The sequence below is a fragment of the Piliocolobus tephrosceles genome, chromosome 17 (assembly GCF_002776525.5).
Source record: "Piliocolobus tephrosceles isolate RC106 chromosome 17, ASM277652v3, whole genome shotgun sequence".
Taxonomy (NCBI): Eukaryota; Metazoa; Chordata; class Mammalia; order Primates; family Cercopithecidae; genus Piliocolobus; species Piliocolobus tephrosceles.
The window spans coordinates 2,987,312-3,011,267 of NC_045450.1; the positions used below are offsets into that span (position 1 = coordinate 2,987,312).

The 23,956-nt window shown below is 58.1% G+C and overlaps 3 protein-coding genes across 3 annotated transcripts; 2 read left to right on the forward strand and 1 right to left on the reverse strand.

Moving 5' to 3' along the window:
- The first annotated feature begins 519 nt into the window (after positions 1–519).
- RHBDF1 (rhomboid 5 homolog 1) lies at positions 520–15,013 on the forward strand. Its single transcript, XM_023189084.1, has 18 exons — positions 520–630; positions 8,043–8,183; positions 8,253–8,383; positions 9,287–9,500; positions 9,905–10,114; positions 10,189–10,311; positions 10,391–10,548; positions 11,023–11,277; positions 11,378–11,489; positions 11,613–11,687; positions 11,787–11,948; positions 12,536–12,636; positions 12,797–12,860; positions 13,249–13,343; positions 13,581–13,656; positions 13,727–13,827; positions 13,949–14,102; positions 14,314–15,013. Exons 2-18 carry the CDS (start codon positions 8,067–8,069, stop codon positions 14,731–14,733), a joined length of 2,568 nt encoding a protein of 855 aa, XP_023044852.1. The 5' UTR covers positions 520–630; positions 8,043–8,066; the 3' UTR covers positions 14,734–15,013.
- Positions 15,014–15,427: 414 nt separating this feature from the next.
- SNRNP25 (small nuclear ribonucleoprotein U11/U12 subunit 25) lies at positions 15,428–20,009 on the reverse strand. The gene is made up of 5 exons (XM_023189159.2): positions 18,968–20,009; positions 17,487–17,577; positions 17,154–17,259; positions 16,444–16,518; positions 15,428–15,972 (listed from the first exon to the last, which is right to left on the reverse strand). The coding sequence occupies exons 1-5, from the start codon at positions 19,436–19,438 to the stop codon at positions 15,915–15,917; spliced, it is 801 nt and encodes a 266-aa protein (XP_023044927.1). The 5' UTR covers positions 19,439–20,009; the 3' UTR covers positions 15,428–15,914.
- On the forward strand, positions 19,366–22,278 carry POLR3K (RNA polymerase III subunit K). Its single transcript, XM_026447560.2, has 2 exons — positions 19,366–19,547; positions 21,804–22,278. Exons 1-2 carry the CDS (start codon positions 19,437–19,439, stop codon positions 21,918–21,920), a joined length of 228 nt encoding a protein of 75 aa, XP_026303345.1. The 5' UTR covers positions 19,366–19,436; the 3' UTR covers positions 21,921–22,278.
- Positions 22,279–23,956: the final 1,678 nt, after the last annotated feature.

The window sequence follows — 23,956 nt, forward strand, 5'->3', positions numbered from 1 at the left end:
GCCCGTGCATGTGCAGGCGAATGAACGCATGGAGTGGAAGAATGTGGGAAGGTGTGTGTGTGACTGAGTGATCGGTGCGCGTGAGTGTGTGTGAGAATGTGAGTGCTCAGTGGGACTGGGTGAGGTCGGGTTTAGGGGAGCCGGGGAGACCCACCGGTCCTCCACCCTCTACCCCGAACCTGCCCTCCGTCCTCACTCCCCGTCTTCTCAGCACAAATCAGGGCAGGAGGACAGGTCAGGCCTCCATCTGGAGCCAGGGGAGAGGCCGAGCCGCTCAGCGCCGACGCTGCCATCAGCTCCCAACAGGCCCTCTGTCGGGCCGAGGCGCCGGAGACCCCAGCCCCAGGTGTCCCCACGGGCGGCCTCTGCGGAGAAGGAGCCCAGCGGCCTTCCGGGAGGAGGTGACTGGGGCCGGGCGGGCGGGCGGCGCGCATTCCTGAGCCCTGAGTCAGCGCGGCCGCCCCCTCCGGCCGGGCCCGCCCCCGGCGCGCACGCCCCTCGCTCCATGGCATTCCCGGGCGGGCCGGACCGGCGGGCGGGGACTCGGGCGGGCGCCCTCCCGGCCAGCGGCGGCAGCCCCTCCTCCCTGGAGCCCTCAGGACCCTCCAAGGACCCCCGGCGGCGGCGGCGGTGAGGGAGCGCGACCGGGAGCGCAGGGCTCCGGGGACGGGCGGGTTCCGGGGCAGCGTCCGCCGAGCGCGGGGCGCGTCCTCAGCACCCGGTGGCCGGAGCTGCCCAGAGCGGCCGGGGCCGTGTCGGGGCCGGGGCCGGGGCCGGGGCCGGGGAGGGATCGCGGCGAGTCTTCGCTGGGGCGGCCGGACTTTTCTTCCCGGAGTTTCCCTAGTCGCCCGCCGAGGCGGCCCAGCCCCGGATTCCTCGCCCGGCGCGCCGCAAAAATAGCCCGTGGCCGGATTAGCAGTCCCAGCGGCCTGGCCTGGCCGGACAGCTCGGCTCCAGCCCCCGCCCAACAGCTGAGGGTCCCAGGAGCGGGAGGCTGGAGTCCGGGGGTGCCCCAGGCTCCTCTGAGCTCCCCCCACTACATTTTCCTTCCCGGCCATCACCGGTGGGTGGTGTCTCCAAGTTGAAACTCCAGCTCCAGGCGGGATGGTCCGTGTCCCAGCCGCCCTCACCGAGGGCAATAGCAGGAGCCGTGGAACTGGGGGTGGGGGGCTGACTCCACCTTCTGCCCCACCACGCTGACTCCCCGATCTGTAAACATGGAAGCTCCAGGGTGGTCTGGGAGCGACTCCCAAAGACAGACCCTCACTCTGTGTGCAGAGGCCAACAGGGACAGGCCTTCTCCCAGCTGGCGTGGCAGCCAGACCCCAGATGCTCAGGGCATTGGCAGAGGGCCTGACTGGCTGTCATGCTGGGGGCATGTTTGTGGGGCTGGGTGGGGAATGAGCAGGGGATCTTCCCTGGCCCCCCAAGGCCTGCTTCCAGCCCAGGTGGTCCTGACCAGAGTTCCTTCTGTGTGTGCCGCTTGAGGTTGTGAATGTGTGTGTCTGTCTGGGTGGGTGGGGCCTAGGTCTGGAGGCCCTACTCCTATCCTGGGAACTCCCACCCGCCAACGGGACTTCCTGTTGGAGACGGGGAGAAGATTCAAGGATGAAACTGGCTTTTCAGGTTTGACCCAGCTAGATGCCCGGGCAGTCCCAGGCTGGGTTCTCCCCACCCGTGTGGAGCCAACCCCAACCTCCTAGCCCCCACCCCAAGGGTGGGCAGGAACTGGGGACCTAGCAGCTGGCTGGGGCTCAAAGAGTCCCTGAGGCAGAGCCCCCTGCCACCCGGGGTCATTCTGGGTAAGCTGGGCCCCTTTTCCTGAGAATGGGGCAGGGGCAAACGGAGTGCATGGGAGTCTGGTGGTCCCAGGTTGAAGGCACTGGGCCTCAGACCCTTTCCCAGCCCTTCCAAGCAGCCTTCACTGGCTGGCTGGCCTCCATTGCACAAGCAGGCCCCTGGAGTAGAGTAGGGGGGTTGCTGTTGTCCCTCAACCAGCACCCTTCATGAGCTGGCCAGACAAACCCCCACTTTGGGGAACTGACTTTCTAGGGAGCGCTCTTGGTTTAGGGGGAGTCGCCCAGGTCTCCCCTGCCTTTCAGGGACCATCAGGCCCTCCGCTAGGATCTTCCCAGCTGCAGTGCCTGCCCAGGGCACCCCCAGTTGCTCGCAGCTGTGAGGGCCTCCCCCACACTGGCTCCAGTTCCCTCACCTCCGTGTCTGTGCCAGGATCACATTTTGCCCAGTGATCAGATTCCTTGGCTTCTCTGCCTGTTTTCTGAGTTGGACGATTTTGGGGGTGACTCCTTCCTCCTTCAACTGAGATGCCCCTGATGGAGCAGGTGGCAAGGGGACTCAGAGGGGTCTGACAGCTGTCCACAGCCACAAGGCTGAAGAACCCGGGTGGTCTGCCTTGTCTTCTGGGGGTCTGCAGACAGGGTCCCTTCTACCATAGCTCCTGGGCAGACCTGGCCCAAGGCTTTGAACTCCCTTATAGGCTTTGGGACTTCAGGCAGTGACTGGCTTCTCTGAGCCTCAGTTTCCTTACGTGGACGATGGATACGGAGGACCCCTCCCAGGGGTTAGACAGACCAATGTGATCAGTCAGGATCTGGTTTGAGGAAGCTGAGCCAGGCTGCTGAGGACTGAAGCCATTTCTGCTCTGACTTGGTTTCCCTGCTGGGGTCTCTCGAGTCCTGTCCTGCTTCTGGTGGGTCCTGGGAGGGGGTTGCGGGGTTGCCTGAGCACCCGGGAGCATGTGTGTAGCGTCGGTCAGGGATGCCTCTGGAGGGCTCTGACTGGTGACTGGGCTGTCCATCTGCCCTCTGGTCAGACGTGGGCATGGGATGTGGGCCTTTCCCACCTCCAGCCTGGGAAGGGTGCTTTCGCCTAACTCCTGGGACCCAGCTAGACTCCATACTGGGGACTAGAAGTGACCAGCTTACCAGGCAGTTTACACCCAGAATCTAGTGTAGCTAAGTCCTTGCTGCCATCCCCTTTCGGACTGTGTGGCTTGGACAGGTGCCCTGACCTGCACTTGGCGTCCCCTGATTCCTGGGTGTGTCTGCCATGTCAGCCACTGTCAGACCCAACTGAGTCAGGGGTTTAGTTCTGGGGACCCCTGTGCCACATTTGCTAGCTGAACGTTGGGGCAGCGCCCCGCCCCCTCCCCAGTGCTGGCCCCTTTGTGCACTACCCTCCCAGGTCAGGTCCTCAGGGACTCCTGTGTCTCCAGGCCCTAGGGCGGCTTCCCTCACAGATGGCCTGTAGCAGGAAACCTCTTGTTCTGTCTACTTGTCTAGGGTGATGAGGGGAGGTAGGGAGCCAGTGTGTCCTGCTGGGGACCTGGAGAGAACCCTGCAAAGGTCTTAGGCCTGCCCTGTTCCACCCTAAACCTCATTTCTTCCACAGAAAAGAAGAGGCTTCACTGGGAGGGTTGAAGAGCACCTTGGGGTTTGCAAAGGGCCTAGCAAATATCATTCTCGGCATGATGCCATTAACAGACAAGGCAGAGGGGCCGGGTGACTCTCCCTTCATTAATCCAGAAGACCTGGATGCTAGGCTGCCAGACAGCTGGCGACCCCCTTCTCAAGGGAGATCTGGGATTGAGCTTCAGATTAGGAGTCAAACACAAGACTGAGGGTCAGAGAGCAGCGTGTGGGTGGGGCTGGAGGAGCCACCTCCCCCTGGGATGAGGCTCAGGTGAGCTGAGGACACTTCTGGGCAGGTGTCTCGGGGTGAGGCCCCTTGCTTCAGCTGACCTTGGCAGCAGGCAGTTCCCTGGGCGGAGCAGAGCCCAGGCTTGATGGTTCTGGTCCTGGGGTTGGTAGTCAACTCTGCCGCCGGTTGTCCCTGCCAGCGTGGTCCCGTGAGTGTGCAGGGCAGGCCTGAGCACAGAGGTGGCTGCTGCTCACACCTGAGGCTGCAGCTCCACACTGGCTGTGGCCACTGTCTGTGCCCCAACTGGCCAGAGCTTCTCTCTAGTCTTTTCCCAAACTCGACACCTTTGGAGGGTCCTGTCCTCAGGTGTCCCCAGGGCTGCCCTCTTGTTACATATGCTCTAGTTAGGGCCCTTTCACCCCCCAGCTTCTGCCCCTCAGAGAGTGCCAAGTGCCCACAGGCTGCACCAGACACTCTGTGGTGGAGTCAGCTGCTGCCTGTTGTGCCAGGCACTGCCGTGACCCCTGATTTCCAGATGGGAAAGCTGAGGCTTGCTTAGGGTTGTAGGTGGTGGAGACACATGGGGCCTGAGCATCAGCCTGGGCTGTACCCAGTAGCCTCCTTGCGTCAGCTCCTGCTTTTTGGCTCTTCCTGCACCTGCGCATGCGGCCAGCTTGATGGGTCCCCAGACATCCCCAGAGCAAAAACCTGAGTTAACAGGACTCTCCACCATCCCCCACCCAGCTCTTCCCCACCAGGCTCCGCAGGCAGCCAGAGTGGACTTCGGTGTGCATGGCGCCAGTGGCTCCCTTGACCCTCCTCGTCCCTCAGCCTCATTGAGAGTCCTGCCCCCGGTCCCCAAGCTGGTCCTGGGATGCATTGTGGCTTTGGGTGTCTCCTGATGGGGCTGGGCCTGGGCTGGCAGCTGTGATGCTGCTGCAGTGACTCAGATACTGTGTGACCCCAGGCAGTCAGGCCTTCCGTGGGCCACGGTTTCCCCATACACTGAGGGGTCAGCGGGGTGGGGGAGACACTGTTTGGATCCCCCGAGGGGTTTTCTGGGAACAAGAGCCCACTGTGCGCCTGGGGAAGGCCTGGACACTGAGCCACTGTCTCTGGGAGGGCAATGTGCCGCTCCCTGGCCAGACTCTTTGTCCAGCCTGGGCCAGCCTCTCCCCACGCCTACTCCGGCTCTTCCTTTGTGAATCCCACCCACTCGAGCCCAGATGGGGATCTAGGCACAGGGGCGGGGCAGGCCAGAACACCCAGCACTGCCCACCCGCAGGACCTGTAACTGAGTGGGTTCTCGGGTTCCCTCCTGCCTGCACTCCTAGCACAGGAGTGGTTTTTGTGGAGGTGGGGGAACCCCAGGAGACCTGGATGTACAGGCATGGCGGCTGGTGCCTCCCTCATGAGCTGAGTACTCTACTGCCTCCTGGGGCTGAATGTGGGCCCCGGCTGAGACAGTACTGGGAGGTCAGGTTCCCCGTGCACGCTCACAGCTCTCAGCTCTTCTCACCCCCTAACTGTTCCTGCTCGCATCCGCTCATGGCAGACGGCTCCTCTTCCCAGAGCCGGTTGAGGGGTCATCTTGAGGAATCCCCCGTTACCCCAGATTAGGGACCGGATGGCCTGCGTTCTTCAGTGATCAGTTTACCCAGTGGTGGCTTCAGACCAGGCTGGTCCTGAGCACTGTGGAACCAGCAGTGACAGGACGGTGGCCCATACATATGTAAATGAATTCCTGTCCTGTGCTGTACCCAGGGATCCAGGCCAAGGACCACCTCTGGGGAGTGGAGCAGCCTGAGGCTGCAGGTCCTTCAACACAGGGGAGGTTGGGTAGAATGCGTTTGCAGGGCTCTGAGATGGGAGGGAGTCAGGTGTGAGGAGCGGTGGAGAGCAGGAGCCATGGGAGTCACGGATATGTGTGAGCCCATCAGCTGGCAAAGGTCTCTGTTGGCAAAAGTCATTCACACTCCTGAGTGAAGAACCAGCTGGATGTCGCCTGGTGCCGCTGGACACAGGTGGAGACTCCTGGAGAGGCTGGCCCCCTGGATTCAGCCTGCTGATTCCTGGCAGTGGCCCCAGTCTCTAGTCTGGGCCCTGCTGCTCTCTGGCCCCCATAATGGCCTAAGAGCAGTCGTCCGTTTTCTGGGTGAGAACATGCTGGGGGTGTACTCAGAATGCTGTCCCAGCACTGTGGGTTCCGGAAGCCCCTTCCCGAGCACCACCTGCCTTCCCAACGTGCCTGACACTGTCTGCGATTCCACCCTTAGTGTCTGAGACTCAGAGGTGGCCCCTCCTGACTACTCCTTACTAGCAGGGTGATGGTACTGCAGTCCATGTGCTCTGCGGAGAGAGCGCTGGGGGATGATGAGGAAATTGAGCTGTGACCCCTTCACACTGTGGCTGGGCCGTATCCAGGACATGCAGGTCTGGGCTGGGTTTGGGCCATGCGTCAGATGCAGAGGGGTCTCCTGGTGCTGTTCCCAGAGGGATCTTGACCCACCCAGTTCTCAGGATGCCTTCCTGTCTGACCCTGTCACACTCTGGGGCTCTGCGTGGGCGAGGAGCCCTGGAGGGATTCCCAGTGATGTGGAGGCAAGCTGCTGCCCTTGGCTCTTGCCCCTGATTCCAGGCCAAGTATGGGCCAGGGACAGGAACTCAGCCTTAGGGGCCATGTGGATGGAACGACCCCTGGGCACCATGCCTGGGGAGTGCCCCAAAGCTTTGCCCCCCAACTCTCACCTGGGACCTGAAGTGCACAGTCAGCTCAGATCAGGGGCTGGAGTGCGAGGGGTAGGATAAGAGCCAGCAGAAGGCATCGCGGAAGGACCCCCCCCACCTGTGTCCTGGTCCGTGTAGGACCCGTAGGAGCTGTGAGCAGCATTCCCAGCCTTTCCCTGGTAGTGCAGGGTCGGGAGAAGCCGTGAGCTCTGTCCCAGGCCTGTCCCTGGTTGGCATAAGACCATCAGGAGCTGTGAGCAGCACCCTGCGCTGTCTCTAGTTGTGCTACCCTCCATATATGACCTTGAGCAAGGCAAGCCTGTGTTCTCCTGGCCTCAGTTTCCCTATTTGTACCGCATAGGTGGGACTTTCCTTCAAGCAGCTGAGAGTGAGACCTGTGAGTGAAAGCCATTTCTGGGGCCTTAGTGGGTGGGTTGCAGACCCTGCAGCTCCGAGCCTGTCAGAGGCTGCAGCTCTTTAAAGAGGCTGAGGAATTTGGGGTTTTCTGTCCAAAACTGCTTCAGGAAGCTCTGGCCAGCCCCCTGCTATCTCTCATGTCATGCTCAGGGGCCCTTCTCAACTTGGGTCTCCACTGGAATCCCCGTGTGGTCCCCCTGGGTTGGGGACAGCTGCAGGTCTGCCGGGAAGGTGTAAGGGGGAAATGGAGTCAGTCACGTGGCCAGGCAGTAGTGGCCAGAATCGAACCCTGGCCTCTCTGCTCTGGGGCCTTGCCCTGGGCTCTGGCCCGGTGCCTGGGATGCCCATGGTGGAGCTGACCACGCAATGCCCGGCAGCCCCAGCACCGGGCAGCGTCACTGCTGTTTCTGGGCACCTGCTGCCACCTGGTGGTCACTCTGGCATCTGCGGCCAGGTGGTCTCTGGAAAGTCATTTGTGTGAAAGGGAGCCTGGGCCACCAGCTGCTGCTCTGTCACCATCTTTCCTGAATGTGGTGACACTATGCAGTGGGCCGATCACACACCCCTTACAGGCTGTCGTGTGCATAGTGGGCCCTTTGTCTCTGGAGTGGAAGTTTTGGTGGGTAAGAGGGTGAGGCCTGGGTAAGACAGGTCTGAGATTTGCCCTGGGCACAGACTAGGGTGAGCCCCATGTCAGTAAGACCTCACATCGGCTGTTCCTTGTGTGTGGAAACCCCTGGAACCCCAGCTGTGCTCACTCCCCTCCTTCAACCCTTTGCTCAGCTGTCACTCCACAGTGAGGCCTCGCTGCCCCCTGTCAAGCAACCCTAGTTTGTTTTCTTTCCCCCATCACGCTTAGCATCTTTTAACCGGTACATTCACTTATGTAAAAAGTTTATTGTCTAGACTGCAAGCTCCCGGAGGGCAAGGATTTTGTCTCGTTTCTCCACCAATGTGCCTGGAGCACCTAGAGCCCTATCCTGATCACAGTGGGTGCTCAGATAGCTGTCCCATGGACTTAACGTTTTCTGAGGACGTAGGATGTGCCCAGCACTGTCTGTTGGGATGAACAAGGCAGGCAGAGAGCAAGTCAGTGCTGAGCACATAGTAGGGCTCTGACAGTGGAGGACAGGAGCACCACAGTTGGGCTTATCACTGCTGCTCCCTCCTGGGTCTGGGCACAGTGAATCTTCAGCTGTCAGCGTTGTCATTATTGAATAACACACCACGCCCTGCAGGCCTGCCTTGCTCTGCCGGGAACCATGAGTGAGGCCCGCAGGGACAGCACGAGCAGCCTGCAGCGCAAGAAGCCCCCCTGGCTAAAGCTGGACATTCCCTCTGCGGTGCCCCCAACAGCAGAAGAGCCCAGCTTCCTGCAGGTAGGCCCTGGCCAGCAGGGACTGTGGGTGCCCCCTGTCCAGTACCCTCACCATGACCCTATTGCCCAGCCCCTGAGGCGACAGGCTTTCCTGAGGAGTGTGAGTATGCCAGCCGAGACAGCCCACATCTCTTCGCCCCACCATGAGCTCCGGCGGTCGCTGCTGCAGCGCCAGGCGTCCATCACCCAGACCATCCGCAGGTACCAGCACTTCCCAGCTGCTCCATGGGGTGGGCGCTGGGGGCTGGCGGGGCAGAGGCAGGCACACTGAGGATGGGAATGAGGACAAGGGGCCCTCCTGTCTCAGCTTCCTCCTCCGTCTTGGTCCCCACATCCCCTTGCCCTCCTCCTGTTCTGGAGACTGACCGCTCTCACCCCACCGCCCTGCTCCACTCCCTTCTCTTCAGCACTCACTCTCTCCTTCTCTGTCTCCACCACCCGGATGCTCTGGCCTCTTGGCAGCCGACAAGTACGCTTCGGCCGTGTCCACACTCTGCCCCTCGTGGGTCCCTGGGCTGCCCGCACGGCCTGCCCACAGCGCCAGTCTCTGTCTTGGTCCCTGCTCAGGTATCTCATACAGGTCATGAGTGTGTTGGTGTTTTCTGGCATGTACTTGGCATGTGGCCTCTTGGGAGCTGCCAGCGTGGTTGGCATTCCCTGCGGCTCCTAACGGCAGGTGCTGGCAGTGTTTTGTTTGCATGTCCAAGTGCTGTGGACAGCCTGCCTGGGCCTGTAAGCACCTGCTGTCTGAGCCCTGTGGTGTCCTGGGGCCAAGCTCTCTTGGGCTGAGCTCTCAGCTCCCTCTCTGGACTCAGTGTCTCCCCTCAACTGCCCCTCAGGGATGGTGGGGTTAGGGCCTCTATGAAGCACTCAGCTGGGCAGAGCCTGCCAGCTGTGGTCTAGTGGGATCTTGAAGTTGGCTAACAGTTCAGGGGGTGGCTGGAACCCACTCATCCTCTTATTAGACCTTGCCCACCCAGACCCTGGCCCCTGGAGTGACTGCAGGCCTGGGACAGGGCATGCCGCCCCAGAGGAGGGCCTTTGAAGTCCCCTGCCTGGGAGGGGGTGATCTGGCTGCCCCTTGCTGAGTCCCTGCCATGCCAGGGGGACCGCTGACTGGTTTGGAGTGAGCAAGGACAGTGACAGCACCCAGAAGTGGCAGCGCAAGAGCATCCGTCACTGCAGCCAGCGCTACGGAAAGCTGAAGCCCCAGGTCCTCCGGGAGCTGGATCTGCCCAGCCAGGACAACGTGTCACTGACCAGCACCGAGACGCCACCCCCACTCTATGTGGGGCCATGCCAGCTGGGCATGCAGAAGGTATGCCTGCCTCTTGCTGCCTCCTGCAGGCCCCTCCTTCTGCTCCCAGGGGCTGGGGCTGCAGACACAGCTAGCCTGAGCAGAAGAGACTCTTTGGGAGTTCACAGTCTGGAAGGGCGGTCAGACAGCCTGCCCTTGAAGGCACCTGAAACAGTCTCTGGGAAGGGGTACCTTGGGATGGGGACATGGTCTTGGGATTGCACGAGGGGACCCGTGTCTGGATGGGGAAGCATTCCAGGCGGGACCTCTAGGTGCTGTGGGGTGGGAGTGGTGCCCGTACAGCTGTCCAGGGGCCCATGAGGAGTCAGGAGCAGCAGTCACACTATCTGTGCAAGGCCTCTGTGTGTCTGGGTGGGCTAGGAGCCCCCATGGCCCTGACTCCAGCATCTCCTCCCCTCCTCCAGATCATAGACCCCCTGGCCCGTGGCCGAGCCTTCCGTGTGGCAGATGACACTGCAGAAGGCCTGAGTGCCCCTCACACTCCCGTCACACCGGGTGCTGCCTCCCTCTGCTCCTTCTCCAGCTCCCGCTCCGGTTTCCACCGTCTCCCGCGGCGGCGCAAGCGAGAGTCGGTGGCCAAGATGAGCTTCCGGGCGGCTGCAGCACTGATGAAAGTGGGTGCAGGGGTGAAAGGTGGGGGTGGGGGCCGAGCCAGCAGCCGGGTCTCATGCTCACTTCCCCTCCCCAGGGCCGCTCTGTTAGGGATGGCACCTTGCGCCGGGCACAGCGCCGAAGCTTCACTCCAGCTAGCTTTCTGGAGGAGGACACAACTGATTTCCCGGATGAGCTGGACACGTCCTTCTTTGCCCGGGTAAGAAGCGCCCAGGGCGTCGCCCGCCTCCCCGTTCCCTTCATCCCTGCGTCCACCCTGACCTCATGTGTTTGCTCAGGAAGGTATCCTCCATGAGGAGCTCTCCACATACCCGGACGAAGTTTTTGAATCCCCATCGGAGGCAGCACTGAAGGACTGGGAGAGGGCACCGGAGCAGGCGGACCTCACCGGCGGGGCCCTGGACCGCAGCGAGCTTGAGCGTAGCCATCTGATGCTGTGAGTGCGGCAGGCAGGGAAGGGGGCCAGAGACAGACCCGGGGGCCCCTCAGGAGCAGCTGAGCGGGTATCGCATTCACCTCCGTGGGCGACGGAAGGGGCTAGCCTCATGGACGGATGGACTGGGAACTCACTGGCCACCGGGCGTGGGAGACCCAGGGCTGGGCATGGCCCAGCCTCATGGCTTGCCTGTGGAATGGGACAGCAATCTTAGAGCCCAGGGGCTGGACAGAATCCAGCGGGGAGCTGGAGGTGACAGAGGTGATACTTGCTGAGTTGCAGAACTCAGTGGGCCCCGGTTCTGATTCCCTGCCATCCCCGGAGGCGCGCGGTGTTGGGGGCAAGGAGGAGGCAGATGCTGGGCAAGTTGCCCAGCATCTTCACCAGGATAGAGACAGGGTGCCCTGGTACCCCCGGGAGGGACGGCAGCAGCTTGGGGGGCTGCGGCGGGAGATGAACGCCGACTCCCTCCAGGCCCCTGGAGCGAGGCTGGCGGAAGCAGAAGGAGGGCGCCGCAGCCCCGCAGCCCAAGGTGCGGCTCCGACAGGAGGTGGTGAGCACAGCCGGGCCGCGGCGGGGCCAGCGCATCGCGGTGCCCGTGCGCAAGCTCTTCGCCCGGGAGAAGCGGCCGTACGGGCTGGGCATGGTGGGACGGCTCACCAACCGCACCTACCGCAAGCGCATCGACAGCTTTGTCAAGCGCCAGATCGAGGACATGGACGACCACAGGTAGGCGTGGCGGGCAAGGCCTGGGTTGGGATGGAGGCTCCTGGGGCCGGGTGGGGCTCCGGGTTGGGGATGAGGCCGCCGCTGACGCTCCACCCCGCAGGCCCTTCTTCACCTACTGGCTCACCTTCGTGCACTCGCTCGTCACCATTCTAGCCGTGTGCATCTATGGCATCGCGCCAGTGGGCTTCTCGCAGCATGAAACGGTGGACTCGGTGAGCCCCTGTGCCTTTACCGGGCCCAGACGAGTGGAGTCTGGGCACGGGACCCCCTCCCGCCCCGCTCTGGGAGGAGAGGGCCCGAGTCGGGCCGTCTGATCCCGCTCCCCCACCTCCCAGGTGCTGCGGAACCGCGGGGTCTACGAGAACGTCAAGTACGTGCAGCAGGAGAACTTCTGGATCGGGCCCAGCTCGGTGAGGGCAGGGCTGGGGCGGGGCCGGCGGGGGCGGGACGTGGAGGTGCCCGGCGGGCAGGAGGCCCGGACTGAAGCTGCCTGTCACCCTTGCCCGCAGGAGGCCCTCATCCACCTGGGCGCCAAGTTTTCGCCCTGCATGCGCCAGGACCCGCAGGTGCACAGCTTCATTCGCTCAGCTCGTGAGCGCGAGAAGCACTCGGCCTGCTGCGTGCGCAACGACAGGTCCGGCTGCGTGCAGACCTCGGAGGAGGAGTGCTCGGTGCGTGTCCGCCCTGGACTCCCACCCTCGTCTGCCTCGTGTTCGCTCTTTACTTCAGACCTCAGATAGACTCAGCAGAGTGATCCTTCGCCCTCGTTCCTGGCACATCTCGCCGTCCTTCTGTGCAGGGCCTTTCTTGTCATATTCAGTCCTCCTTATCCCCACCCTCCCCCATCTCCAGCTCCTGGCTCCATAGACCATCATCTGATTTGGTCTTTTGATTTGGGGGTACTCTTCAAGCACGTGTCTTAAAGCTTACATAAGTGGTATTGGCCTCTTTTCCACTAAGCAATTTTTTGAAAAAGATTCATCCAAACTTTAATCACATCATCTTGTATGGAGATGCCCTGGTCCATACCAGTTCCCTGATTTAGGACAGAGGTTGTTTCTCATTTTCCGCTAACAGGAATGACGCTGTTGAACTCCTTGTAAGAGTCTTTTCCAACATGCATGTGTATCTCAAGAGTGGGGGTGACTTGTAGAAGCGGAGGGAAGAGCTCAGTGGTTTTGCCTTTGACTCCTGACTCCCTGAGTGCCCCTCATTGCCCTCACCCAACTGGACCTGACCCTGTGTGCCCCTCCCACAGTCCACGCTGGCAGTGTGGGTGAAGTGGCCCATCCATCCCAGGACCCCAGAGCTTGCCGGCCACAAGAGACAGTTTGGGTCTGTCTGCCACCAGGATCCCAGGTTAGTCCTGCCGGCAGCTCTCTCACCTGCCTTTGTCCGCACCTTCCCCAGGGGCTGTGGTGCAGGGGGTGTAGGGGCTCCCCTTGTTGGGGACTTAGCTGGAAGGGTGCCAATGCTAGGGGCTGGAAGCAGGGCCTGACCACATGCTTGGCTTGTGCAGGGTATGTGATGAGCCCTCCTCTGAAGACCCCCATGAGTGGCCAGAAGACATCACCAAGTGGCCGGTGAGCTGCCGTGGGGGCTGTTAGGGAGTCCTCCTTGTCATGTGGGGGAGAATGCCGCACCCCACCCATTGGTGATGCCAGAGATTCCCATCATGGGACCACCTCACGTTTTCAGATGCTGTGCACCTGGCCCTTGCACAGCCTGTCCATCAACCAACGCCCGCCCCTCTGAGCAAGTAGATCGAGAGAACTAGATGGAGACTTGAAAGGTCAAGTGACATTATTCCAGTGTGATAGAGACTCAGAGCGTGGTGGCTGCTTGAAGTCAAGGAAGCCACACCATTTTCTACTTCATGAGCCCGCCCATCTTTGCTTCTACCCCCAAACATGGTGTGGGGCCAAAGGCTGGGGGAGGCCCTGACCCAGCTCGTCCCCATTTGTGACCCAGATCTGCACCAAAAAAAGCGCCGGGAACCACACTAACCACCCCCATATGGACTGTGTCATCACAGGACGGCCCTGCTGCATTGGCACCAAGGGCAGGTAGGTGTGCGTGTGAGCGAGTGCAGCCGGTCGCCGGGCTCAGAGCATCGCCCTAGGGCTGTGCCTTCTCCCTGACTAAACCCTGAAATAACCCAGTATACCAAGGGTGTGGGGTCAGAGGGGGTCTGGACTTCTTCGGGGCCAACAAAGGTGGGTCGGTGCAGCTGCACTTTCCCTGGATGTCAGCAATCCCCCTCGGCAAGGCAGCAGCCTCCAAACCCTGGCCTGCCTTTCTAGGTGTGAGATCACCTCCCGGGAGTACTGTGACTTCATGAGGGGCTACTTCCATGAGGAGGCCACGCTCTGCTCTCAGGTAGGTGTCCGGAGTGTCCGTCTTTCCCCTCCCCCAGCTGCTGTGAGTGCTGATAGGCTGCTCTGCACAGGTGCACTGCATGGATGATGTGTGTGGGCTCCTGCCTTTCCTCAACCCCGAGGTGCCTGACCAGTTCTACCGCCTGTGGCTGTCCCTCTTCCTGCACGCCGGGCAAGTGACACCGTGGGCTGGGTGGGGGGACTCGGGGTCCCCAGGATTGGCTGGCTGGGGGTGGCAGGGAGGTCACTTCCCTGCTGAATGTCTCCCAACCCCCACCTGCCACTGACTACAGGATCCTGCACTGCCTGGTGTCCATCTGCTTCCAGATGACCGTCCTGCGGGACCTGGAGAAGCTGGCAGGCTGGCACCGCATAGCCATCATCTACCTGCTGAGTGGTGTCACCGGCAACCTGGCCAGTGCCATCTTCCTGCCGTACCGAGCAGAGGTAAGGCCGGCCCTCAGGGTGGGGGTCCTCCGTGTGCACCTGCAGTCTGCTGTGAACCTGTCCGTATGGAGCACTGTCTGGGAGCATCTCCAGTTGGATCCTCGGTCCCAATATGCTCTGGGCCATGGGAAGTGGGGCACAAAGATGAGGCCTGGGGTCCAGGGGGCCTGCCCAGCCCCACAGCCTTATAGCTACCCCAACCATCCCCCAGGTGGGTCCGGCTGGCTCCCAGTTTGGCATCCTGGCCTGCCTCTTTGTGGAGCTCTTCCAGAGCTGGCAGATCCTGGCGCGGCCCTGGCGGGCCTTCTTCAAGCTGCTGGCCGTGGTGCTCTTCCTCTTCACCTTTGGACTGCTGCCCTGGATCGACAACTTTGCCCACATCTCAGGGTTCATCAGTGGCCTCTTCCTCTCCTTCGCCTTCTTGCCCTACATCAGCTTTGGCAAGTTCGACCTGTACCGGAAACGCTGCCAGATCATCGTCTTTCAGGTGGTCTTTCTGGGCCTCCTGGCTGGCCTGGTGGTCCTCTTCTACTTCTATCCTGTCCGCTGTGAGTGGTGCGAGTTCCTCACCTGCATCCCCTTCACTGACAAGTTCTGCGAGAAGTACGAACTGGATGCTCAGCTCCACTGAGCTGGCTGTGGGCTCCAGGGTCGTGTGCTCCAGCAGGCCAGAGCCAGACACGACAACCCGGAGCCTCACAGGCCTACAGGAGTCACCTGCTCCATGTGGGGACTGGCCTGTTTCCTGAACACACACCTCTTTCTTGTGCCTTGTTCACTTCTGTTGAACCCCTCGTACTGCCGGGCATTTATTATACTACTTCCTGTGATAACCTTCTAACTTGTTTCTTGACGACCACCTCATGTGGCCAATAAATGGACTGGGAGCGTTTTAGCTGCCATTAACTTGACCAGGGCTTCCCCTTCCTTCTTTGTTTCTGGCTGGGAGCTGTGGAGGGAGGTCCTGCAGGCCCCTTGCAGCCAACTCACTGGGCAGGGAACTGAGTGTCTGATACAGTCACAGGCTCTTTTGCTTCCCAGTGAAATCCTTCAGCCAGGCACGTGCACCTTGCTCTTTCTCCTAAGAGTGGCTGGTAGCCGACGCTGGGACAAGGACCTAGAGATGTGCTGTCACACCCTCCCCACGTGCTGGGAAACACCCCGCCCCCTACCCTCAGCAGCTCCAATTTCCACTCCGCACCACCTCCCTGTCCACTGAATCTGCTGAAGGCACTGCTGCAGGCGAACCCTAAAGGCTGAGGCCGGAGGGCCCACACATAGCCGTGCTGTGCTCGCTGCCACCGTGAGCTCCAGGACGCAGACCCTAAAGCCACTCTGCTTTTATTTCCTCCTTGCTGTGGAGATCATGGTAACACAGTGGTGTGGTTTGGGGAGTGGTGTGGCCACAAGGCTTTGGTGGTGTGACATCTTGGACTATAGGACTCACCTGTACCCATTCTCTCCCCTTAACTCACCTCTGTGATGGGGCAACCTCAGTCTTTGCTACCCAGGGTACTGTGGCTTTTGACTTTTCAAACTAAGAAGCACACAGGTTTATTTTATACACAGGGCCAGGCCGTGGCTCTGCCATGTGACTAGGGTCTTTGGACCCAAGGAGAGGTCAGTCTCAGGCCAAGTACATGAAAGCAGGGAGCACTGGCACACCCTGTCCTAGTCCTGAGGGCCCCCAGGTTCATGCTGACCGTTCCTGTTGGGTGCCTTTCTGTGAAAGAGGTACAGTGACTCGAGGATCCGACCCTGCTGGAAGAAGCTCAGCCGCCGGTGATAGAGAGAGCTGTCCAGTCTGGAGGTTCACTTCTGCCTCAGCTTTTTGATGAAGGAAACCTCATCTCGATTCCGGATGCCATAGCTGAAAAAGAAGGAGAGGCATAAAGCACCTGCGCTACAGAAGGTCACCTCTGGGACTCCCCTCCTGAGGCTTGTGGGGGCCACGAAGAAACAACAGAGGGGAGGCCTGTGGCCTCTGGGAAGGCTGGGAAGTGCCAGTGGCCATCCTCTCACAGGCCCAGAAGCACTCTGAGTCTCACGTCCCTGGGGCAGGGACCTGAGTGTCAGATAGAGTCACAGCTTTTCGCCTCCATGCCCACTCTGATGTCTCCCTCCTGGCACTGTGTAGCCCTAAGCTGCCACTGGTGGGAAGCAGCAAGGCCCCTCCAGTGCCCTCTGCCTGCCATTCTCCTAGTGGGGAGGGCCCCAAGGAAGCTCCTTGGAAGACGGTGTTACCTCCAGAGAGGGAGCCGCAGCCCTCGGGCAGAGCACTGGGGACTAAGAGGCAACAGAACAACTGTCCCCTACAGTTCAAGATGTGGCCGGCACTTACTCTCGGAGCTTCTTTTTATCTTCTGTGAGTTTCTCTCCTGCAGAGGTCAGATGGTACGTCCTCCACACATAAGACCTGCGAGAGGGGAACGCAGGTAAACCACACGCCCTGAGCAGGGTGAGCTGAGTGGCTGTGCATGGCGTGGGCTTGAGGCATTCAGCCCTATGGGACCTGGGGCAGCTGTCCTCCCTACCTGGGCTGTTCTGTACAATGTGCAAATTGGCTCTGAGGCAGCTGCAAGGAGGCTCTGCTCTCAGAGGGCTGTATGGGGCGGCTTGGCCAAACACACCTTGCTAATGCAATAGCGGACAGTGTTGAGACTCAGTGAACAGGACAGTTGATCCAGTGGGAGAGCGAGGGGTGCCAGCACCCAAGTGAGAAGGGGATGGTAGCCAGTACAGGCGTACCATCCATAACTAGGGAGGCCACTTCAGACACACTGGAAATGCCCGACGGGGTCCCCAAGTGAGGATATCCGGCAGCTTGGATGGGGTGATGGCGATGAAAGCAGAATGTTAGGGATGGCCGAGGCAGGAGTCCCAGGCACAGAAGGACCTCCACTGTCTGAACTCTTGTGACAGGGAGCTCGTGACTTCAGTGGTGCTGTACTCATGCAGAGTTGAGAGCTGTTTCCAGGTGGTGCCTGGTGACAGTGCCGAGAACAGCACTAGCCCCAGGAAGGGCTACAATGAAGGGACTGTTCCACTTACCAGCTGATGTGCTGAATGCCCCCTTCACGCTCCTGCTTGAGCTGCACGTATCTCTGGATGGCCTTCTTCAGGTCCAGGACTGTGGCACTCTGCACTACAACCACAGCTGCAACCACGGACACAGATGGGAGAAGAGCCACAGTGAGAACCCAAAGCCATAGCCTCCGATGGCAGGAAGGGAACCCGGAAGCTCTGTGCACAGGGCAGGTTTGTGGTTGCCCCAGTACCCCTGGTCATGGCCTGTGAGTTTCTGAGCAGACTGACCAGCACTGTTCCATTTTGCTGCTGTGAAAGCCTGGACCACATAACCTGAAGGGAGGAGGGCACACTTACGCATTACTTCTCCATCCATCTTGCACACTCGGACCGTCATTGCCTGGCCATATTCTAGGGCTATTTGGGAGTTGACTTCTTCCAAAGTCACCTAGGAAAGACCAAGGGCAGAAGTGGGAACCCTGGCTGTCTTTACCACCTTGAACAACAACAAAGAACAAGCTGATAGTGGCCAAAAAGTGGTGCTCCGTTTTACGAAGGGCAAGGAAGGGTGCTTGCATATATGTTAGGGTTTCCCAATTCATCAGAGCCCCAATCTCATGTTCCACTCACATTTTAATGTCCAAAGTGGACAGAGTCTCTGGGTGAAAGAGGTGCTAAAAAACAGGCAAGAGAATAAACTCACATGAGGATCCGTCCCCAGGGGTGGGTGGGGGCCTGTCAGCTCACCCTGAGTATCCCTGATCATCAGGACCCAGGCCAGGGCCCAGGACTGAGTAAGGCAGGTGTGCACAAAAAACGGTAATAACAAATATTGTAATACAACATTTAAGAAATACAAGGCAATTAAAATATCCATGATGAGCAAAATATAAAACATTTAAAATTGGCCGGGCGCGGTGGTTCACGCCTCTAATCCCAGCACTTTGGGAGGCCGAGGCCAGCGGATCACTAGATCAGGAGATCGAGACCGTCCTGGCCAACGTGGTGAAATCCCGTCTCCACTAAAATACAAAAAATTAGCCGGGCGTTGTGGCGCGTCCCTGTAGTGAACCCCGGAGTGGGAGGTCGCAGTGAGCCGAGATGGCACCGCTACACTCCAGCTTGGTGACAAATCAAGACTCAGTCTCAAATAAATAAATAAATAAATAAATAAATAAATAAATAAAAAGTATTGTGCCAAAGCATATTGACGCTTGAGGCAAATGGAACTAAGTTTTTTCGTTTACCGTAGGCTCTTTTTTTTTTTTGCATCAACTTTGACTTTTACAGCTATTACAGGCCGAGTGGGTGGCTCACACCTATAATCCCAGCTTTTTGGGAGGCTGAGGTAGGAGGATCGCCTGAGCCCAGGAGTTTGACACCAGCCTGGGCAACATAGTGGGACTCCCTCTGTACCAAAAATTTAAAAATTAGCCGGGTGTGGTAGCGCGCACCTGTGGTCCCAATTACTCGGGAGGCTGAGGTGGGAGGATGGCTTGAGCTCCGGAGGTGCAGGCTGCAGTAAGCCAAGATCGCGCCACTGCACTGCAGCCTGGGCGACAGAGCAAGACCCTGTCCCCCCAGCCCCCTAAATACAATTACATTAAAATGTTATTTAATGTCACTCACTAATGAGGTTTTTGGTTCCTCTTTAAACTGCGCGCCGCAGGCGAGTGAGCCCAGCCAAGGTAAAGACCCTTGTTTACGCCCAGAGGCGCCTTCCTCAGCCTTGGGCCGCAGCCTCCCACCAGCACCTTCAGAGGCTGTGGGCGCCCGGGCGCCCGGACGCCCGGCCCCCCGGTAACGACTCCCGCCCACCGGCCCCCGCCCGCACACACCTGGATCGGCAGATCGCAGAGCAGCGGGTCCTGCACCACCATAGCCAGACCCTCCTGGAACACGTCCATGGCCTCGGAGTGCGGCAGCGCCTCTTCTTCGTCCTCATCTTCCTCTTGCGCCTCGGGCCCACCCGCGGCCTCCGTCTCCTCCAGGGCCGCACCTCTCAGCCGGTCTCTTCCGGCACTGCCAGTCCGCACTAGGGAGGCCCAGCGCGCACGCGCGGGAACTGCGGCAGTCCCAGCGAGGCCGCCCAGCCATTGGTGCGCCGAGGGGTGGGGCGGCTGCAGTGGCCAATGACAAGTGCGAGACAGCCAGCAGCAGGGCTGAGAGCGCAGAATCGCCCTGTCTATTGGTTGGTGGGCGGGGCGAGGCGGCTGCCAGGACCAATGTAAGCTCGAGGCGGGCGGCGCGTCGGCGCTGAGCGGCAGTGGGAGCTGACGGTGGCCGGCGCCTGCGGAGTTCCGGACCATGCTGCTGTTCTGCCCCGGCTGCGGGAACGGGCTGATCGTGGAGGAGGGACAACGCTGCCACCGCTTCGCCTGCAACACGTGCCCCTACGTGCACAACATCACCCGCAAGGTGGGACCCGAAGGCCGGCGCTGGGCCGCGGGCGGCTCTCGCAGGCCTTCCCCTTCCTCCGACTGCTGCGCCATCGCCGCCAGCCCCGGCGTCTGCCTCTGTCCGCCGTTTCTCGCGCCCCCTTCCGGTCTGCAGCAGATCTGTGGGCTCCTTCTGTGGGCTCCAATACATTCAGAAAGCCCCATCGTTTCCCGCCTCCTTGGGTTCCTGCTCCCACGCTTGCGCCCTCCTCTGCGTTCACAGCAGCGGCCACGGTGATTCCCTTAAAGCTGAGGCACATAGGTCCGTGCTGTGCGCAGAAACCTTCGGCCGTTCCCCAGCTCATGCAGACGAAAAGCCGGAGTTCTCCCAGGGCCTACCATATTCTGACACTGACCCCCTCCCCGACTTGCTTCTCCGATTTCAAGTGCTATTGCCCTTTGCCCCATCAACACCAGCCTCCTGGACGATCTCTCATCGTGCACATGGCGCTCGCAGGGCCTTTGCACTTATTGTTGCTAAGTTCGCTCTTCCCCTAGATAGCCACCTTACTCATTGGTCTTGTCTTTACCGTATTTTAAATTGCAGCCCCTCTGTCCAATGTATCCTCCTTCCCTTTGTAATTGTTTCCATAGGGCTTATTACCTTCGAATATAATGTATCGTGTGCTTTGTTTATTAATAGTAGGACCTGGCCGGGCATGGTGGCTCACGCCTGTAATTCCAGCACTTTGGGAGGCCAAGGCAGGTGTATCACCTGAGGTTAGGACTTCGAGACCAGCCTGACTGACATGATGAAACCCCATCTCTACTAAAAATACAAAAATTAGCCGGGCATGGTGGCAGGCGCCTGTAATCCCAGCTATTCGGGAGACCGAGGCAGGAGAATCGCTTGAACCCGGGCGGCGGAGGTTTCAGTGAGCCAAGATCGCACCACTGCACTCCAGCCTGGGCAACAAGAGTGAAACTCCGTTTCAAAAAAAAGAAAAAAAAAGTAGGACCTAAGGTCTAGGAGGGCAGAGTTTTTCTCTGTTTTGTTCCCTTCTATGTTATATTCTGAACTAAAATGAAACCTAGAATATAGTAGGTGTTCAGTAAGCAGATGATACATGCTGTATTATAACTGGTTGTTTTCCTTTGATGCTTTTTAGAATACTTTTACTTTTTTTTGAGACGGAATCTCGCTCTGTCGCCCAGGCTGGAGTGCAGTGGCGCCATCTCGGTTCACTGCAAGCTCTGCCTCCCGTGTTCACGCCATTCTCCTGCCTCAGCCTCCGGAGTAGCTGGGACTACAGGCGCCCACCACCATGCCCGGCTAATTTTTAGTATTTTTAGTAGAGACGGGGTTTCACCGTGTTAGCCAGGATGGTCTCAATCTCCTGACCTTGTGATCCACCCGCCTCGGCCTCCCAAAGTGCTGGGATTACAGGCGTGAGCCACCGCGCCCAGCTTTTTTTTTTTTTTTTTTTTTTTTTTTGAGAAATAGTCTGGCTTTGCTTCCCAGGCTGGAGTGCAATGGCGCAATCTCGGCTCACTGCCACCTCTGCCTCCCAGGTTCAAGCAATTCTTCTGCCTTAGCTTCCTGAGTAGCTGGGATTACAGGCTCCTGCCACCACCCCGGCTAATTTTTGTAGTTTTGGTAAAGATGGGGTTTCACCACGCTGGCCAGGCTGGTCTCGAACTCCTGACCTCAGGTGATCCACTTGCCTTGGTCTCCCAAAGTGCTGGGATTATAGGCATGAGCCACGACACCTGGCCAGAATACCTTTACTTTTTAGAAGTTAGAATATGTTGGTGCTACCTCAGTCTTAATGTTTGGATGCTACTCCATTTTGTACTGTGTTGTGGGAGTTTGGAGTTGGAAACTATGGGAAGAGTGAACTCTTTTTTTTTTTTTTTTTTTTGAGACGGAGTCTCGCTCTGTCACCCAGGCTGGAGTGCAGTGGCCAGATCTCAGCTCACTGCAAGCTCCGCCTCCCGGGTTTACACCATTCTCCTGCCTCTAGCCTCCCCAGTAGCTGGGATTACAGGCGCCCGCCACCTCGCCCCGCTAGGTTTTTGTATTTTTTAGTAGAGACGGGGTTTCACCCTGTTAGCCAGGATGGTCTCGATCCCCTGACCTCGTGATCTGCCCGTCTCGGCCTCCCAAAGTGCTGGGATTACAGGCTTGAGCCACCGTGCCCGGCAGTTAACTCTTATATAATCCTGAAATTTGAGGTTTGGCAGTCCAGGTTTGCGCTATTCAGTTACCTGGAGTCTGAAGGGTTGTTTTTGTTAGGTAACAAATCGGAAGTACCCAAAACTGAAAGAAGTGGATGATGTGCTTGGTGGAGCAGCTGCCTGGGAGAATGTTGACTCTACTGCAGGTAAGAGGGAAAACTGTTTCTGTTGCTAAACTGGATAATTATGAGGCTGTTGATACCACTGCATGGCAGAGTCTGTGATGTCATATAAATGATGTAGGTTTCTAGAAATAGAAAATGGTTTTTGAATAATTTATTAGTATTTGTTACTGTTTAGTAATCTGTTACACAAGCAATATTTGTATAAGCCTTGGAGTCATACAGGCCCTTGTATTGTGGTAGGACCTTCCTTGGGTCTCTTGACGTCTCTGGGGCTAATCCATATTCATAGATTGTGAGAGCACAAAGTGAGTTATGCCATGCTTGGTATATAAGAGGCACTGAGCAGGTGATAGCTTTGATAATGGCAATGATGAGTAGATTAATAAAAATAAGAGTCTAAGGAAAAAAGTCTGTTCTTTCTGTTTGATATTGTTTGGCTGTGTCTGCACCCAAATGTTATCTTGAATTACAGTTCTTGTAATCCCCAGGTGTCCTGGGAGGGGCTCACTGGGAGGGAATTGAGTCGTGGGAGTGGTTCCCCCCAACCCCGTGCTGTTCTGATAGTGAGTTCTCACAAGATCTGACTGTTTTATGAGCGTTTGGCATTTGCCTTGCTCACACTCATTCTGTCTTTTGCTGCCTGTGTGAAGTGGTACCTTCCTCCATGACTGGAGGTTTCCTGGGGCATCCCCAACCACGCAGAACTGTGAGTAAATTTAGACCTCTTTTCTTGGCTGGGCGCGGCGGCTCACGCCTGTAATCCCAGCAGTTTGGGAGGCCAAGGTTGGCAGATCACTTGAGGTCAGGAGTTCCAGACCAGCCTGGCCCACATGGCGAAACCCTGTCTCTACTAAAAATAAAATAATTAGTCGGTCATGGTGGTGCGAGCCTGTAGACCCAGCTGCTCAGGAGGCTGAGGCACGAGAATTGGTTGAACCCGGGAAGCAGAGGTTGCAGTGAGCTGAGATCGCGCTATTGTGCTCCAGCCTTGATGACAAGAGTGAGAGTCTGTCTCAAAACAAACAAACAAACCAACACACAAAACTGCTTTTTTCTATATAAATTACGCAGTCTCAGGTATTCATAGTAGTGTGAGAACGGACTAATACACTGTGCTCATATAGATTTCTAGAAGTTAATACCAATGAGTATGAGCATTAAACTGCAGATTGGGTAAAATAAATGTGTATTGCATGTCTGATAGAGATAGATGTGACCAGCAGAGGAAAGGGGAAGGCCCTAAATATAAGTTGTATTGAGAGGGGAGAGAGATAAGTGATGGTTAGTACTGTGTTTTCCCCCTATAGAAGAACATACAGGCCGGGTGCGGTTGCTCACACCTGCAATCCCAGCACTTTTGGGCCAATGCGGGCAGATCACCTGAGGTCAGGAGTTTGAGACCAGCCTGGCTAACATGATGAAACCCCATTTCTGCTAAAAATACAAAAAATTAGCCAGGTGTGGTGGCAGGCACTGGTAATGCCAGCTACTCGGGAGGCTGGCACAGGAGAATCACTTGAACCCGGGAAGCAGAGGTTGCAGTGAGCCGAGATTGCATCATTGCACTCCAGCTTGGGCAACAAGAGGGAAACTGTCAAAAAAAAAAAAAAAAAAAAAAAAAACATACAAATCTAATCTGCTATGTGAAAAAGTTAGTGGCCAGCACGGTGGCTCACACCTATAATCTCAGCACTTTGGGTGGCCAATGTGGGTGGATCATGAGGTCAAGACATCAAGACCATCCTGGCCAACATGGTGAAACCCTGTTTCTTTTAAAAATACAAAAAGTAGCTGGGTGTGGTGGTCCATGCCTTTAATCCCAGCTACTTGGGAGGTTGAGGCAGGAGAATTGCTTGAACCACAAGGCAGAGGTTGCAGTGAGCCGAGACCGTGCCACTGCACTCCAGCCTGAGCGAGACTGTCTTAAAAAAAAAGATTAAGTACCTAATGTCAGAAATAGTGTTAGAGTGTTTGAAGCCATTTCTATCAGGTGTAGAATAAGTTTCTCAAAGTGAAATCGCTTTGAAGGGAAATATGTACTTTTTTTTTTTTTTTTTTTTTTTTGAGACGGAGTCTCGCTCTGTCG